This window comes from Hyaena hyaena, unplaced genomic scaffold (genome assembly GCF_003009895.1).
Source record: "Hyaena hyaena isolate Hyena2069 unplaced genomic scaffold, ASM300989v1 scaffold_89, whole genome shotgun sequence".
Lineage (NCBI taxonomy): Eukaryota > Metazoa > Chordata > Mammalia > Carnivora > Hyaenidae > Hyaena > Hyaena hyaena.
The window spans coordinates 1665943-1684498 of record NW_024080719.1 but is presented as its reverse complement, the minus strand read 5'-3'; the positions used below and the strand labels follow the sequence as shown (position 1 = coordinate 1684498).

The window sequence follows — 18556 nt, the reverse complement described above, 5'->3', positions numbered from 1 at the left end:
GGCTTTGCAGGGCTCCCTGTGACCTGTTTGCATTTACATTCGAGGTCCCAAAGCATACAGTGCCTGTTTCTCTACAAAGTGCAACATATTAGAAAAAGCAAACAGGATCTAAAATAATTGCCAATGTTTTTACAGATTGCATTTTTAAGTTTACCTTTATCCTTTCCCCTGCCCCATATTCCTCCCTACCCCCCAAAAACCCACTGTGAAATAGCTTCACAAATTAATCTTTCAAACACTTACAAAATAATGATACCCAAATATATGATACTCCACTTTCATCAGCTCAAATTTCCAAAAACCAATGTAATGGTTTGCCTACATAGATTTCATTTTGTGCAAATCTTACTAAAATAAGACTATTTCCAGTGTTTAGGAAATGACATACTGATTAAAGAAAGCTCTCAAGCAACAAGAAAATTTCCCTGCACTCCAAATTATCCACACAGTTGAGACCAATGGATTTGCGTGCAACATAAGGCAACACATGTTGGGCAGAGTGCAAATCTTGGAAGTAAAATGCAAAGGGACACATGATACGTGCTTGCGTGATGGAGGAAAGCGGGGCTCCGTCTTTATTCTTCCCTTTTGTAAAACGGAAACCGAAATGCAGAAGGCAACAGAAGCGGATGTTCATTCCTCATGAGCTATTTGAAGAGCTGAGCCTTCTGACCCGGGGTACCTCCAGAAATCACGGAACCCCAGTATTTGCTTGGTGTGATCTAAGCTCTAAGCTGCAAGATGAGTGACTCAAAGGGATGGGAGAATTAACAACCAAAAAATCGAGGAGGAAAAAAGAAAAGAAAACCTGCCAAAGGAGCCACCAGTTTATGAGACTTACATTCTATAGGAGGTGGAAAGACTGGCTAGAGAGAGAGGAGATACACAGAAAATTCCCCTCCCCACAAATCAAGTATTGTCAGGAAATATCAAAGTAGAAATTTTTGTAAGCAGCTTTGCATTTAACATTCAGTCAAGACGCTTAACCTTAAAAACAAGAACCTCTATTAAAAAAAAAAAAAACTAACAACAGGAGTCCTCAAGGTCACCCAGGATCTTGTAGCACAGAATGGAGTGTTCCTGCGCCAAGGCAGCCAGTTCCTTCAGGAACTCGGGGAAGAGGGCAGCGGCCAGCATGGTGTTCCTCACCGGCAGGGGCAGGCTTGGGGGCACCCCAGCCACCTTGGCTCTGTTTGTCAGGAAGGGCTGAAGCACTCGTGGGGGACCATCCAAAAGGTTCTTGCCAAGTCCTGTCCTGGAAGCATCCTGAATGGGATCTGAAAGCAGACAGAAAACTGTCAGGGTGACCCTCCACAGGCCTTTGTGTCCACCCTCTTAAGTATGTGTGAGGAGAGGGGGCTGGTGGACTGTCTAGTCATGGGTTCAGTTCTTAGAACTGATGTCTGAAGACACAGCCCTTGAACACATTACCTTCTCCCCTCGCCCCGTGGCACACACGCTTACCCCCCAGATAACCTCCAACACAAGTTATGCGATGGTGACAGTTTTATTCCAAGTCCCGTGTAAGGAACTTCATGCAGCAACTGTGGCAACCCTCCGTGCCCAGGACACAATGCAGGGGAAAAAATGAAAAAGGTGTCTCCTGCCACGGCATCTACCAGGTGAAGACTCAGCTCACCACCTGTTATTTGGGGGCATCCAGAGGCTCCACCTGCCCTCTCGGTGTTGGCCGCACCACCCTACCTTATGTACCAATTAAAGTGGGGCTGCAGAAGGCAGACTGGGCTAAACAAGCCACTCTAAGCTCTCTGCAGCTCCGGCCTCGAGGGCTCCCTGAGGACCCCGGGCTCCTGGCTGGGACCTCTGGTCTTTTTTGGAGAACAGAATGGAAGAAGCCTTTTAAAGGTTGGAAATAATGGAGAGGAAGCTGGGTGCTAGTAAGACCCACCAGACTGGGAACTTCCCATATCCATGGGCATCCATAGTGGCAGCAGGTGGCTTCGAAGCCTCTATTTAAGAGGCGTCTCCAGGGGTTTCAATCTCAGTTTCAGTAACACAGGTCCAGGATGAGATGAACCCAAGCTTGAACGTATTCAAATGATTTTGCATTCCCACATCAAATCAGTTTTACCAATTAAAATGGTTCAACTTTCCTGACTACTTAATTCTTAAATATCTCCAGCCTTCATATATTTATAGGAATTATTTATGCCTCCGTCTGCCCCTACTCAAATAGGCTCACTACTCTTTATAAATCATTATATTCAAGTTCTTCATTATTTTGGCTGCTTTTTAGAATTCAGTGCCATTTTTCAACACTTCTCAGAGTGTCGCTTAACTACAGTACTAAAAATTCTTGACATTTATAGTACTTTCCACATCTCACTACTATAGTCTTTAGTGTGAAAAAAAAAAAAGTCCTCTGCTTTACTGCTTTAAATATCTTTTAGATTAGAGTTTATCACACTCCATGCCACGAAGAACTGGAAAAATTGCAGAGGATCGGTCTGCTGCTACCTTTCAACAGAAACATACAACACGTCCTGATAATGGAGTAAAGACAGAAGTGGTGACATCACTGAGGTCCATGGCCAGCCTTGGAGCCCACCCCCCTGGGACCCCCATGGAAGTCCTCCAGCACCACAGCTCTTCAAAGGGCCCGGCAAAGCTCACGAAGGAAGCTCACCTGGCTAAGAGTGAGGAATGGGACGTTTGCAGGCAGTAATCCTAGGCCAAGACCTGCACTGTTCACGGAATTCCCTTCCCCATATCTCTGCACCTCTGGGTCTCACTAGCCTTAAGAGACCCCAGTGCAGCGGTTAAGAAGAGTACACACTCTGCCACTTAGTGGTTGAGTGACATCGGGGAGGCTGCTTTACCTCTCTCTACTTTAATGTCCTCATGTGTCAAAATCCTCACAGAGTTGTAAGGATTAAATGAGTCAAGAAGCAACTCAAACCCCAGAACACAAATAATCCTATTAAATATGGGCAAAAGATCTGAATAATGAGACCACAATGAAATCTCACTTTACAACTAACTGTCAGCATGGCTAGAATCAAAAACAAGAAACGACAAGTGTTGGGGAGGGTGTGGAGAAAAAGGAACCCTTCTGTACTGTTGGTGGGAATGCAAAGTGGTGCAGCCACTGTGGAGAACGGTATGGAGGTTCCTCAAAAAAATTTAAAATAGAATTATCATATGATCCAGTAATTTTACTTCTGGGTATTTACCCCAAAGATAACAAAAACATTAATTTGAAAGATCTATGCAGCCTTCTGTTTGCTGCATCATTATTTACAAGAGCCAAGATACAGAAGTAACCTAAATGTCCATCAATGGATGAATGGATAAAGAAGATGTAGTACCTATATAATGGAATATTACTCAGCCATAAAAAAGAATGAGATCTGGCCATTTGCAACAACAGGGATGAACCTAGAGAGTATATGCTAAGTGAAATAAGTCAGACAGAAAAAGACAAATGCCATATGATTTCACGTACATGTGGAATTAAAGAAACAAGATGAATGAACAAAGAAAAACTGAAAAACAGACTCTTAAATACAGAGAACAAACGGATGGTCACCAGAGGAGGGATGGGTAGGGGGACGGGTGACATAGAAGAAGAGGATTAAGAGGTACAAACTTCTAGTTATAAAGTAAGTTGTTGAGATGAAAATAGGGAATATAGTCAGTAACACGGTAATGATCGTTTCGTGACAGATGGTGACTACGCTTACCGTGATGAGCACCAAGTAATGCATAGAATTGATGAATCAATGTTGTACCCTAAAAACTAATATAGTATGTTAATTATACCTCAAAAAACCAACAAACAAGACGTAGGGAAAAAAAGGGTCAACAGGCATAATGTACACAGGGACCTCTTGATAGGTCATCCGACACATTATCAGCAATTCAGCTGCCACTGACTTCACAGACTTCCTGTTTCCTGCCCCAGATGTCATTCCCTGCTCTAGCCTCCCATCCCATTTTATTAACCAACGAAGGCCTGTGTTGCGCTTTAACCTCGTGTTGTTTGTTTTTTCTCCCCTACCACACGTGGAGTTTTCTCAGAGCTGAGGCCCTAGGCTCACTTTCCTCATCTGAGCTGGTTCATTTTCCTCATCTCCATCTCTTTCTTCCACTCCTTCCTCCCAAAAAGGGCTTTTGTGGTTCGTTTATCTAGCTTGATCCATGAACTCAAAAAGTGTCATCACTTTAAAAAAGTGTCATCACTAAGGCTCACTGGCCCACCTGAATCCAAGAACTGTCTTCACTAATAGGCAGCAGTGGGAGCATGCCCAGTGAGGGGGACCTAGGACTCACAGGGAACCCCTCCCAGTAGACTGGGCCGTTAGCACAGGAGTGGCCTCTCAGTGTGTCACCAAGCACCGTCAAGCTCTCAGTTCAAAAGCAAGGAGAACCAAGTTATGGTTCCCATCTGGCAACTAGCTTATCATATAACGTCTCTGTTTCCTTTTCTGTAAAATGGAAATACCACCCCCTGGACCTCCTTCCCAGAACTCAAGATCAGTGAAAGGACTCTAAAGATAACTAAATTCAAGTAAATACAGCCTCTGCGGTTTGGAAAGTATTTGAGAGGAAGTGGCTGATCCCAGAGATCAATAGTCTCAGGATGACAAAGTGACAGCTAGCACAGGAAGTCTGTCCATTTTTGGTTTATTATTATTTTTAATGTTCTTATTTACATTTGAGAGAGAGTGCAAGTGGGAGAGAGGCAGAGAGGGAGGGAGACACTGAATCTGAAGCAGGCTCCAGGCTCTAAGCTGTCAGCACAGAGCCTGATGTGGGGCTCAAACCCACAAACCGTGAGATCATGACCTGAGCCCAAGTCAGCTGCTTAACCTACTGATCTACCCAGGCACCTCTTGGGAGGCTCATTTTCTCACAGGGCTGCCAGGAGGCCACAGGAGTGCAGTGGCTGCATGACTGGGGAACTAGCTACAGCACCTGAGTTCCACCCATCATCAGACGGCTCAGCAAGCACACACAAGCACCTGCAGAAAGAGGCAGGGAAGAAGGAAAATATAAAAAAGTATAAATAAATGTCAGAATCAGGAGTTGTTTCCTAAAATGTTGCCCTGGGTCTGAAAAGCTGCAACAGAGGGTTTTCAAGACTAACACTGGCAAGATTTAAAAGTCAGGTGAGAAATCTGTTACAGGCTCACCCCCAGGTCCACAGTGCTAGACAAAGCACACAGCTCACACACACAGCAAACCCCCGTGTGTGGCCAGATCTCTCAGTCAAGCTCCTGGATTCAACTCATTTATAGGCAATCACATCACACTCAATGCTTTGGTGGTCAGCTTTGTGTGAGGGGACACACAGCTTTCTCATTCTGTGAGTTTAGAGATTTTTTAAGTTGAAAAGAGGGTGTCACTTTGCGAATCTGAAAGAAGTTGGAAAATTAATCTGCAAAATTCTGTTAAAGGAAAGTCTTCTTCCCTGAGAGTAGCTTCTAACAAGTCAAAGCCCCCTGAACATTACAGACTTTAGAAAGCATCAACTATGGCTAATTTGACATCTGTACATGATGGGAACAAGTTCCCCTGGGCACATACTTGGCATCCGCCGCCATGAAACATGTCTGAAGCCAGGATACAGCACAAGGTGTGAGTGATCCCCTACCCCACCCCCACCCCCACCTTGTCCAGAGTGTGTGGGTCAAGGAACGCCTAGGAGGCCAGTCAGCGTCTGTGCCCTTGGCTCCACACACTGGGCAAGACAGGCTCAGGCACCTGAGCTTCGTGACCCTGGCTGACTGGGTCTCATTTTATCATTTAATTTCAGCTGCCTTCTATGAACATGAAGCCAGTAGTATCCTCGCCCACTGCACAGTGCTACTGAAAATAAGTTTGTCTGGGAAAGCATGTTACAAATTGAAAAATACAAATGAAGGCCAAGCATGGAGTGTAATGTAAGAAGAGTCAAGTCACCTTCTGTCTATAGATTATAAAAATGGCCATAATTCTTCTAGCTCTTGCCATGGAGAGGTGGAAGTTTTGCTCCATTCTTGAACCTGGGCTGGCTCAATGATTTGCTTTGCCCAACAGAATGTTGCAGAATTGACCTTGTTTGGGTCCCGAAACAGAGCCTCAAAAGATTTCGTATAATCCTGCTCTTGCTCTTGCAACCCTACAACTGTTATGTTGATGAGCCAGGGCTAAGGAACCCTCTGGATGATGAGTAATATAGACCTCCACGATCTCCATCACCCCAGCCAGCAACCACTCATGTGAATGAGGCCATCCCAGACATCCAGCCACCCACTGACAGCCACACACCAGCAAGTCCAGCCAAAATCAGCCGAGGCTGGCCCAGATCAGATCACCCAGACAACCACACAGGCTCATGAGCACTCAAATGGCTTTCTCTTAAACCGCTGAGTTACTGCAGTGGTTCGTTACTGCATGAAAGCTAACGCTCACCAGGTGGGCTCCAGCGGCGTGCTCTGGGTTCAGGAAGAACTCAGCTAACAGACCAGCAATCCATGAGCTAGGAGAGGCCATGTGGGGCCGGAGCCCACCTTCCCACAGAGACGTGGGGGTAGCTACTCCCCCTCCGTGAAAGGCCCAGCCCAGCCTGGCCTACTCTTCTCCAGGGCCAAAGCTTGGAGCCTGCCCCCTCATCTCCCAGTGGCACAGGGCCCACCTGTCTTTCAAAACCTGCCTTGCAGTGCCCTGCATGCTCTTCACAGCCAGAGCTCTATAGCCAAAAGGACTTGAGATGGAAAACAAACTCGTCATTTAAAAGTCAAGGAACATGAGGCCCAGTGAGGCCCAGTGACCAAGATGAAAGAGCTACACAGAGGCAAGGTCAAACCATCAGAGTTCTGGGGTCTTTTCAGCTTCCTTTAAAGGTTTAAAACTTGCCCTGAGTCACATGTCTGCCTCGCACTCTCAGTCTTGTTTCTGATCACATGCCGTTAGCTGGGGACTGGGAGCCCCCCGCTCTCCACTGTTCACTGGTCACAAGGAAGCCTGGCTTGTCCGTGTGGTGTGACGAGCAAAAGCCAGTGCAGTACGGGGCATTTCCCAGTTTGCATTCATCTTGGTGTACGTCGTGGCTCGGAAGAAAACTGGCCATTAAATCCATCCAGCCTGGGCCAAAGGGAGGCAAAGCGGGGGTGCCCCCAGGCCTGGCCGGCCTGCAGGACCAGTCTCGGCTCTCCGGCTGGGCATCGACCACCGCCCACCCCCCGCCTGGCACCTCTAAAGCTGACAAAAGGGCGCTCTCAGAAACTTTAGGCTCAGCTTCTCCTTCTCCCAGTCCAGATGAATAGTTTTTACCTTCCAGAGCCCTAAAGCACATTTATTTGGGGCTTGAGAGTCTCTGAAAATGTAAGAAAGAGAAGGGATGCCCTCCTCAGGGCAGGACTGGCCAAAAAATAGTTCAGAGCATGCACATAATGCCTTTCTGGCCCATACACGCCAAGTTATTTATTCTAGCCAAGCAACAACACACAGCACTCCTTCCCTGAACCACTGTCGGGCGGGGAAACAAATGTCCTATGAAGCCCTCCCAGCTGGGAGCAGGCCAGGTGCACGCAGGGGACACTTTTCTTTAGGTTTCAAAACACAAAGAGGAGGCCCCTCCCTGTGGGGTAAAAACAAAAGTGTATTTAGATGCTTTTAAGGCCCAGGAGCCAGCACAGCCTCTGTGAACCCAAATCAGGAGGCTGGGGAAAAAGGAAGAACAGCTGGAGGAGACTCACAGAGAGACACCGGACTTACCTTTGGTTAGTGACTCAGGGGTCATGTCAGACATGTCCACTCGGAAGAGCAGGTATTGCTGGGCTTGTATGAGGAGCCCTGGGAAGTCTCTCTCCACAGAAGCAAACTGCTCAATCTTGTTTTTCACAGATGCAAGGACCTGCCAAAAGCAACATTAATGATGTTAATGCTTCACAATGGAATTCCACCCTCAGTTATCAATAGATCTTTCAGGTACAGCCCTCATTGCAGGATCTTTTATGATATTAGGCATTTGCTTGTTTTTAACTGCCTGGGTATTCTCGATAGGGCACCCTTGAAACATCAAACTAAAATGAAGCTTTGCCATTTGTCTAGAATAATCTACACAACTGGTGTCATAGGACGGGGATGGAGAGCAAATGAATTAGAACCGAGGGATTTTAGAAAAACAACAAAATCACAGAGGAAAGGAGAGAAGCAGCCCTCTCCTTAGCACCCATAAAATCAACAGGTATGGATATGGGCTCAGGGAACGTACCTGATAGAGGGAGCGGACACTTGGCTGGAAGACCATGTTGGTGTTGAGCAAGAAGGAGCGCAGGAGGGGCTGTGGGTAGCTGGCTAGCTGAGTGATGATCCCAATAAGCAGCAAATTAACATGCAGAGAGTTCTCCAGCATGTTCTCCAGCTTTGACAGGACCACACTGATGAATGGGCCTGCAGGAAGAACACAAGTCTTCAGGGCTGGCTCAGCACCGGGGACCTCTTTCCTTGATAACTCAGGAGCCACTGAGGCCACCGCTCCCAAACCGCAGGCCCACCAGGTGCAGATCAAATACAGAAAAAGCAAAGAGAGCCGGGTCTTCTCCTGCCTCAAAGCAGAACAGGCAGCAAACCACCAGCACCAAGAGAAAGCAGAAATACGTGCCTGGGAACTGATATTTTGACTCTGAGAGTGGTTTTGATACTTTGAAAATTATCACAGACCTTGAAAAAAGTCAGAGGAAGCATAATTTTAAAAATTAAAATACACTTCAGGGCACCTGGGTGGCTCAGTTGTTGAGCGTCTGACTTTGGCTCAGGTCACCATCTCACGATTCGTGAATTCAAGCCCCACATCGGGCTCACTGCTGTCAGCGTGGAGCCTGCTTCAGATCCTCTGTCCCCTCTCTCTCTGCCCCTCCCCTACTAGTGCTTTCTCTCTCTCTCTCAAAAATAAACATTAAAAAAAATAAAATATACTTCTCCATAATGTTGCTGTATTTCCCAGAACTACCAGAGCTCAAAAACCTAATATTCAATCATCTCATTAAGATGCATGCTCTAGGGCTTCATACAAACATCAGAAACCAACAAAAGTTATAGTAACAAGAAAACCTTTGTGTTAGTAAAGACTACCAAATGCATACAAACTATGTTTACCAAATAGCAACATGGTAAACAGGAACTGTAAGAAACAGAAGAAGAGAAAAATCAGGGGTGAATGAGGCCTGGGCTATAACTTTAACAGCACTGGACAGCTTGGAAACAACACTGTAATTTTCAGGTGGGGGACGGGAGGGAGGGAGGAGAGGGACTCAGTTTGGGAAGGTGTAGTTTGATGTGCCATAGGTTCCTCAAGAAAGAAAATCCATATGACTGCCACAGTAGTTCATAAATACTTAGGCAAAAAGGAGCTTTGACTAATTTGGATCGTGAGAAAATTAATATGCTTTATGTTGGAATTCATTGAAGACAGGGCAAATCAAAAAAATTAATCTGGCATTAATAAAATTTCTTGAAGACATTTTCCATTTTTACCATAAAAGCGGTCCATTAAGCAAAATGAATAAGAATTCTGTATTTCCCCCAGTGGAGCTATTGATGATGCCTCTAAACCATCGCATCTTTGTAACAAAAGCACATCACCCTTGATGAATACACGGCCTTGTGAAGATATCACCAACATTAATAGCAGTTTAACAAAAACATGCTTCAACACGAGATGCTTCATTCAGAAGCCTTGGTGGTGGAAGACAGTAAAACTCTCTGCAAGGAAAGAGAAGCTGTCTGTGAGAAATGGGAACACCAAACCTAAACCCCTTACCCGTGCAGGCAGGTCAGGGATGACGCCAATGTTCCTGCTGCCGGGGTTACAGAGGATGTTTCTACCGGGGCCTCCAACAAAAAGGTACTACCTCTTCATGTATTTAGATGAGCCTCAACCTTCTCATCTCTGGGATGGGGACAGAGCTTTTCACAACACAGGCATTCACTGACCTCTGAGTAGAGAGCCTTCGCAGAGGCCCTGCTCACAAAACACAACTGGGAGTGTGCCAAACACATTCAGAAACTGGATTAGAATCCCACTCTGAGGGCTCCTTAATGAGGCTTCCTCAAAAACCCCAGAAACATCACTGGTAACTCTTCGGAAGGCATCACAACCCAATTCAAGCTTTTCAGAGAGAGACACCGGGTGAAGGCTGCTGGGCTCATCCTCCTCGACTTTGGCCCGGTCTTTCCTATCTTCCCTCCAGGCCCCCCACCCCCTGCTCACCTGCGGTCCCTGGTTCAGCATCTATTTCCCTCCAGAGGGAGCCAAGGCAGGTGAATTAAGTGACTTTAGGTGGATAGAATCTCCTAGAAACACATGTCCGTAGTGGGAGCCCACAGCTGGCCCCTCACGGCCCAAGACTGTACTTTGCCTGTGCGGCCATCCAGCTGACCGTGCAAGTGACCAGAGCGGAGCGGGTACGGTCTACCGTTCCCGCAGGGGAGGGAAACAGATCGGCCCCCTCTAGCGAGTGAGTGGCATCACCATCTCTGTTCTGAATGACAACAGTAGGTCAAGACCAGCGACTGTCATAATCCACTAATGACATTAATGACAACTCATTAGGCACATGCAGTAAGAGATATCTATGAAACCCTTTCAAATCCTTCTTTTATTCTTAGTTGATTTCCAGCACTTAAACTAAAAAAAAACCTGCTTAGCAACAAACAGTTGCCAAGCGGCTGAAAATCAGAAAAAACTCAGCTACAATTCAGAAAGCTACAGGTGTGTACGGGGGTGGACAATGTGTTTCTTCTTCCTCTCTTCTTCTAGGAGGACAGGCAAACTCCCCACCCAGCAAGTACTAACTTCTCAGAATAACTAAGACGACGTGTCATTCATGCCTCCCCCTTCTCGTGTGCCCTCTTCCCCTGCCTCTGTCGACCCTCCTGCTCCTCCCGTATTTTCTAACTCCAAGAACGCAGCAGCCATCAATTCCGTGCCTCGGCTCCGCCAGTCCCACACTAGCAATACCTCCTGAATACGGGTCTTGCTCGCCACCTCCCTGCCAGCTCTGCCTGAGGTCAGAGTCCCATCACTGCTTGTCTGGACTCCGGCAACAGTCTTTCTATTTTAGCAGAGATTTAAATGATTTTTTTAAATTGTCTTCGAACAGTACAGAAACATAAAGAACAGGCTTTCTCTCGGGAGGCAACCCCTGTTAACTAATTAGAACGTATTCTTCCGGGAGTGTTTTACATATATAATAAAACAATAATAACTGAATTATTACTTAAAACATGCACTGATCCCTTACTATGTGCCAGGCAGTGTTCCAAGCGCTCCACACTTTTCATGTTATCAATTACTTAAATATTCTACAGGAGCCTACGAAGTTCATTATTTAACCCTTGAAGGATGAGGCAGAACGCTAACTGTACGCAGCCAATAAATGAAGAGTCACGGCTGTAATCCAGCCCATCTGTTTCCAGTATTGCTTCTCCATACCAACACACTACCTTGCCTGTGTGTGTGTGTGTGTGTGTGTGTGTGTGTCTGTCTGTCTGTCTGTCTGTCCTGGGTTTTCTTTTTTTTTTTTTTGACCAAATGACAACAGCCTCCACACCCTGTCCTGCACCTTGCTTTTCCACTGAACACTCTATCCTAGAGCCTGTCCCAGATCAGCACACACACAGTGGTCTCATGCAGCGCAAGGCCTCAAGCTATTCAGTCGCCATGGGTACTACATTAGTAAAACAGTCTCCTACTAGTGGACATTTGGGTTGTTTCCAGTCTTTTTCTATTATAAGCAACACCGCAACAAACATCCTTGCAAATGCATCTTGGTACATACGTGTGAATACAGCCTGTGAGACTCTCCCAGGAACAGAACTCAAAGCACGAGCGCATTGTGAATTCTGCCACGATGACAGCAGATTCCCCTCTGCTCCTGGTGGCAGTGCCCTCTCTCTCTCCCTATTACTCCAGGCTGGCCTTCCAAACACAGACACAGTCACATCACTTGCCAACTCAAACACTTCCAGGACATTTGAGTTCCAGGACGCTTCTTCAGTGCCAGCAGCGTAAGGTCCCTATTCCTCAGCTTGGCCCAAAGACCCCTCCCCATAAAGTGGCATCATCCAAGCTTTCTGGCTTCTGCTCTCAGGTACTTCACGGTCTCACAGGATCCACGCTCTGTCACACCTGTGCCTGCACTGTCAGGCTCCGTCCGTCTTCTGCCTGTTGTTCCCTCTTCCCCAATCATTCTCAGCCAATTTTACTTGAGAGCCTCTATCCATTGTTTGAATCTCTCATCTGTTAAGTCTTTCCCACTCCCCCCACTGAGCTCCCATAGGACATGACATACAATCACTAATAATGCATTTCTTTGGAGCTCCCGGGTGACTCAGCTGTTAAGTGTCTGACTCTTGATTTTGGCTCAAGTCATGATCCTAGGGTCGTGGGATCAAGCCCATCAGGGCCCGATCAGAGCCTGCTTGGGATTCTCTCTCTCCTTCTCTCTCTGCTCCCCAACCTCCCCCCGCCCCCCGTCTCTCTCTCTCTCTCAAAATAAATAAACTAAAAAATAATGCTTTTCTCACTGAGTACAGTCCTTTCCTGATGTCTCCACTGAAAGTCTATGAATTCCTTGAGTTTTCTGTCCTTAGTATCTGGCACAGAACCTGCCAAATATTAGGAGGTCAATAAAAGATTGCTGAATGCACAAATCGAGTTAATTAGATAAATGAAATGGAACGCTTTGATTGTCCTGAGAAGCAAATTCACTTCGGTGGAAAGTGATTCCATGGAGAGACAGAAGTTCACTTACAGCCATACAACACATTCAGAAGTTTGGAAACTACAAAGTTTATATATGTGGAAAGAGAAACGATGTTTCCTGAAGCTGTGTACAAATTTCAAAGGAGGAAACAAGCCAACTTTTATTTGAAATTACCTGTATGTATCAAAAACCTCCCATCACATTTTGTTGGTTCTCAGGTGTATCTTATGCAAAACACTGATGTTATTTAATAAGGTGTTGCATTTGCTTTTTCTTCCTGCCTTAAGCTGTACTTTGTTCCCTCAATTTACATATTTCCCAGGGATGAAGCTCTTTCAGGAGAAAGCTGGGATTCTAAAGAACCACCCTCATTAGCCATGGGTGGCCCTCACATCCCAGAGAGCTCCGCAAAGTGGGGCTTTCCAGCTGGGCCACAGTAAATGGGGCAGGCCCCAGGCAAAACTGGGGTGTGTGCTAGGTTACTGCTGCCCCTTTCCTTCTACTGAGCTCTCCGCCCCTCCTTCAGGCAGCCAGGGCTCTCCTGCTCTCCCTCCCCCTCCCCATCACCTGGGCAAATTGAGATTATCTAATCCTTCTTACTTCTGATTGACTGACTGATTGGATTTTAATTAAAACTCATTCACACTGAAATGTTATCTCAACTAGAACCTCAAGCCTTTAAATTGCGGAATTAAAAGCTCTCTCCCTCTTTAAATAAAATTTCAGGCCTCAGTAAATAGATGAATAAATACGGGAGGAGGCCGGAAGAGCTTCTTGAAATCACAGGAAGCCTACTAGGCTGGGCCAGAAGATAATGTGATTTCATCTGTTTGGGGGGACCCAAGGAGGCGGAGTGCAGCCTAGTCTCACCAAGCAGCTCCCTGCTTGCCAGAGAAAGGCAAGCCTCGGCAACGGCTGCTGGGGGCTCCTGTTAAGAGTAATAACCACACAGGCACACATACACGACACGTGCGCACACCCTCCCAGGATCCCATTCAGTTCTCTCCAGAGCAAGTGGAGGCTTTAGGACCTCACAGCCAGAAGTGCTAGAGCCCAGAATCCCCCACACGCTGGACTCCAGGGTCACTGTCTGTCCCTCTGCAGTATCAGCCCCTAAAGGGGGTACCTCTCCTTGCTACCTGGACACTGCTCAGGGGTCCCATGCCGGCCTTCCCTGAGTTTGATGAACCCTCTGTCCCAATTCCCTCCTCATCCTGATTTGCAGATTCAGATATTACTGGCTAATATTTAGTGACGTTCTCTATCATGACTCCTCACCGCAATCCACAGGTCTGATACCCTAGCCTATCCCTTTGGCTCTTACCCGATTCCTACCCGTTGTTAGGGGCGTACGCCAGAACACACCTATTCTCTGGCAGAGTTACAGGTGTATGGAGGTCTACTCTACTTATTTTTGGATAAAGGTTTTGCAGTTACCTGAAATGAGCTATTAAGAAAAGACATAAGTAACTCCAGTGGTCTCTGACGTGTGTACACAGCTGCCTTTACTCAGCAGGTATGCTGAGCACCTGCCCTGTGCTCCGTCCACTGTTCAGGTGCTGGGGAAGAGCACAGAACAATCCAACACCTGTACCTTTCCGGAGCATATATTCTAGTGGGGGAAACCGTGACGTTCTCCAATACGCATAAAAACACATGGCTATGGAGAAAAATTAATAGACCAGATAAATGAAGCTATTAATAATAAGACTGGATTTCCTGTGTGGCTTCATCCGTCCCGTTAATTTATCAGACACTTAGCAAGGTGTGAAATGCATAATCTGATTGGCTGGGGGGGAAAAGACTGCCAGAGGAACAAGATAAAAGGAAACCACGTCTCTCTGGTCTTTACAAATATACTTTCACCCCTCTGTTAGGTAAACTGATAACGCTCCTTACCTCCACCTTACTTTCTTGTTACATTATGTACAAGTCCTTACAAAAGCAGAAAGCAGAAAGCAATTGCAGATCACCTGTGAACGGAGTGCTCTGAGTCCTCACAGGATGGTGACTGGCAAAGGCAGTCTCCTCTCTCACCCCAAATGGGGATGGCACGTTGTCGATGGTGGGAGTTTCTGCTATAAAAGAATCAAAGTCGTCCTCTTCCCCTTCCAGGGCCTTCTCCCCCTCCGCCTCCTCCTCTTCCTCCTTTTCTCCTTTGCTCTCTTCTTCTTCCTTCCCCTCTTGCTCTTTCTTGGGATGCAAGACATCAGGTGAGGGAAAATTCTGTTCCGTCAAGCCCTCGGGGCCCGAATCCAGTTCTTTAATGATCTGGTCATACTGGGCGATGAAATCTTCACCCCCCGGGTTAATGACCATCGGGTCTGAGTCGGGTTCGGCCTCGGAGATGGGAGGTGCTAACTCTGCGTTTGGTTGCACGGCTATTTCCGGCTCCTCTTCTGGTTTCGGTTCCTGGGACACATTTGGAAACAGGTCTGAACTGTCCCTATCACGCTCCTCCTCTGAATCTGTGTCTGACGGAGGGCTGGGCAGGGGGCCGTTGTTCAGGGCAGGACCCTGAGCCTCAGTCTGGCCTTGGCCTGAGGGCCTGGCAGTTTCTTCCTGTAAATTCCTAGTGTCCTCAGAGTCCTTCTCGGCACACAGCCGGTACACCATCACATCATCCTGGAAGTCAGACTCTTCGATGTAGGACCCTTTGAAGAGCAGGATGGCGTTCTTCTTCATCTCCTGGATGTGTTTGGGGGGGTCGACTGGTGCTGGTCGGCCCGAATTCTCCAGATCATCATAGGGCCCAGGAGAACCCACGTCCGCCCCTGAGGAGATGCCGGTGTCATAGCTGTCATCCCACTCCAGCTCCGTGTGGCTCTTCTCCTTTCTTGGAGGCCGCGGAGAGCCCGTCTTCCTGTGGAGTTGCTGCGGGAGCCTGAACACAGGACAGGTGGAGTTGACCGCGCTGTCCTCCGTCAGAGTCTGGAGAAACGTCTCAGGGTCGGGATAGTCTCCGTCGTACGGGGCGGACCAGACTCGGCAGTCCCTCATGCAGCGGAGGATGTTGGTGTGGGCCTCCCACAGGTACTGCAGGTAGCTGATGTCCAGGGCTTTGCCGTACTCCACGATGCAGGCCGATGGCGAGAACGCCGGCGGCAGTGGCTGCTCCACGGCCCCTGCCACGGGAGGCAGAAACAGGTCAGAACGAGCCCCCTTCTCACACTTACAGGAGGTGGGGGAGACAAAGGTAGTGGACACAGATGTGACTCACTTGGCTGCTAAGATTTTGTCTCGCCGGCTACTTTAGCCCTAATAATGTCTGATTAAATGATTTCTGAGTAAAAACATGGTTAGATTTTAAGAAGGAAAGAACAGAATGTCTATCTTTAGAGAAGTTATAGAATCATAGAAGAGACCTAGAAATCCACCATTTCTTTCTTTTTTTTTTCTTTTTTAATTTAGTTTATTTATTTTGAGAGCGAGAAAGCAGGGGAGGGGCAAAGAAAGGGAGAGACGGGATCCCAAGCAGGCTCCACACTGTCAGCGCAGAGCCTGATGCAGGGATCAATCCCACAAACTGTGACATCATGACCAGAGCCAAAATCAAGAATCTGACGCTTAACCAACTGAGCCACCCAGGTGCCCCAGAACTTTACCATTTCTTTTTTTTTTTTTTTTTTTTAATGTTTACTTATTTTAGAGAGACACAGCACAAGCTGGGGAGGGGCAGGGAGAGAGGAAGACACAGAATCTGAAGCAGGCTCCAGGCTCTGAGCTGTCAGCACAGAGCCCAATGAACTCTACCATTTCTAAAATGGAGATTTTATACGGCAAGTGCTTTTTTCAACACTAACTACTCCTCCCAAAAGCCCTATATGACAGATATCATTTTCTCCAATTACAGGCAAAGAAACTGAGGCTCAGGAACAAAAGATCCCCCAACTAGTCAGTGGCAGAGCACAACTCAAGCACAGGCCATCTCATGTCAACCCCTGTTCCTACTTTGTTCAAAGCCACACCTTTGCAAGCTTCCTGTCTCTGCACTATCTAAGTCTCTACCAGGCCAGGCCAGAATTGTAAATTGTGTTACCCGTCTACCCACCCACCTACGCAACTGTCCATCCATTAGGGCACTCCTCTACTGTAAGGCAATCCCAGAGTGCAAGAGCAGCAAGAATGTGGAATTTGGATTCAGAGGGCCCATCAGCTGCGTAGCCTCAAAGAAGTCAACTCCTCTCTCTGAGTATGTTTCTTCATCTGTAAAATGGAAATACTGCTTTCTTCAAAGGATTAAATGTGATTACAGGGGAAGAATGTGGTAAGTTGTAGGCACTCGACAATAGCTTCTTTAATTTAAATTCTGAATTCTGCAGCAAGGTCGGCCCCGGAATCATTCTTGAAACAACTTTCAGTAAATAAAAAAGCCATCAGTTGTCAACTGTGTTCTAAAAATGACTATTGGTGGGAAAATAGAAGATATCTAGACTAGTTTACCGAACAGGAAAATATATTTAAAATAACTTGCTGTACTGTCACATAAATTATTAATTTCCATGATACACTGTATCTTTATTTAAAGACCAAGAATCAATACAACAACCTTAATTTCTAACAGTTGCATTTACACCAAACACCCTGATATTTTCTTAGTCAAGTAGTCCAGCTCTTAGACAAAATATACTTTAACTAACAGGATGGTACCTGGAGAGACAGGCTGGCATTGTTTGGGGATATCAGAATACACACTGAAAATACTGGGGTCAGTACCACGGTTGCACCCTTTCCTAGTGGTCACAGGAAAGGCAGAACCATCGTGAACTGAAAGAGCCTTCTGACCACCAAAGACGAACAAAGGCTCCTTTGTTTCAGCTGCCTGCCAGAGGGCAGGGTGATTGATATAGGTGACCATTTAAATTTTACCTGTGCAGCGCCTGGGTGGCTCAGTCAACTGAACACTGACTCTTGATTTTGGTTCAGGGTCCTGGGATGGAGCCCCACGTCAGGCTCTACGTGGAGGGTGGAGCCTGCTTAAGATTCTCTCTCCCTCAGCCCCTCTCTGCTGCTTGCGTGCTGTGTGTCTCTCAAGAAATAAATAAATTTTACTTGTACAAGATCAACTGTAACTGGCAAATAGCATGAGTACTATAACTCCTATTAAAACAAACAAACAAAGTATTTATTCAAAAAAAATAAAACCCTCAGAGTACCTGGGTGGCTCAGTAAGGTAAGCATCTGACTCTCTGACTTGATTTTGGCTGAGGTGAGGATCTCACAATTCGTGGGATCAAGCTTCTCCCACCTCATGCTGTCAGCATGGAGCCTCCTAGGGATTCTCTGTCTCCCTCTTTCTGCCCCTCCCACACCTGAGTGGGCACCTTCTTCTCTCCCAAAATAAATAAACAAACTTAAAAAAAAAAAAAAAAAGAAAAAACCTAAGTAGGCCAACCAAATGAATCGGATACGGTCACCATATCACAAATTCTAAGATTTATGATGATATATTACTGGCAGGCAAGCACCCACAAAGGGGTCATTTTGGAAATTAAAATAAGGACTAATTCTATCTCAGCTATAACCATCTCCACATCTCCACCCTCATTTTGTTTAAAAAGACATGCTGGCACATATTTTCATATAGATACTCTGTGGATGCCCATTAAAGCCTAGTTAAAATAAAGGTCTGGTGGGGGCGCCTGGGTGGCCCAGTCAGTTAAGCCTCTGACTTTGGCTCGGGTCATGATCTCACAGCTTGTTGAGTTTGACTCCCATCAGGCTCTGTGCTGACAGCTCAGAGCCTGGAGCCTGCTTCAGATACTGTATGTCTGTCTCTGCTCCTCCCCAGCTCGTTCTCATTCTCTCTCTCTCTCTCTCTCTCTCTCTCTCTCTCAAAA

The 18556-nt window shown here is 46.6% G+C and overlaps 1 protein-coding gene across 2 annotated transcripts in view; it reads right to left on the bottom strand.

Annotated features, from left to right (window-relative positions):
• Positions 1-549: 549 nt before the first annotated feature.
• FHIP1A (FHF complex subunit HOOK interacting protein 1A) overlaps positions 550-18556 on the bottom strand; it is a 250636-nt gene continuing 232629 nt past the window's right edge. For both annotated transcript variants that reach the window (XM_039234330.1, XM_039234331.1), the window contains 4 exons: positions 14690-15841; positions 8222-8400; positions 7723-7861; positions 550-1277 (listed from right to left, as the gene is read on the bottom strand). In XM_039234330.1, coding sequence (XP_039090261.1) covers positions 1024-1277; positions 7723-7861; positions 8222-8400; positions 14690-15841 — 1724 coding nt within the window. In that variant the 3' untranslated portion in view covers positions 550-1023. The remainder of the gene's footprint in view (positions 1278-7722; positions 7862-8221; positions 8401-14689; positions 15842-18556) is intronic.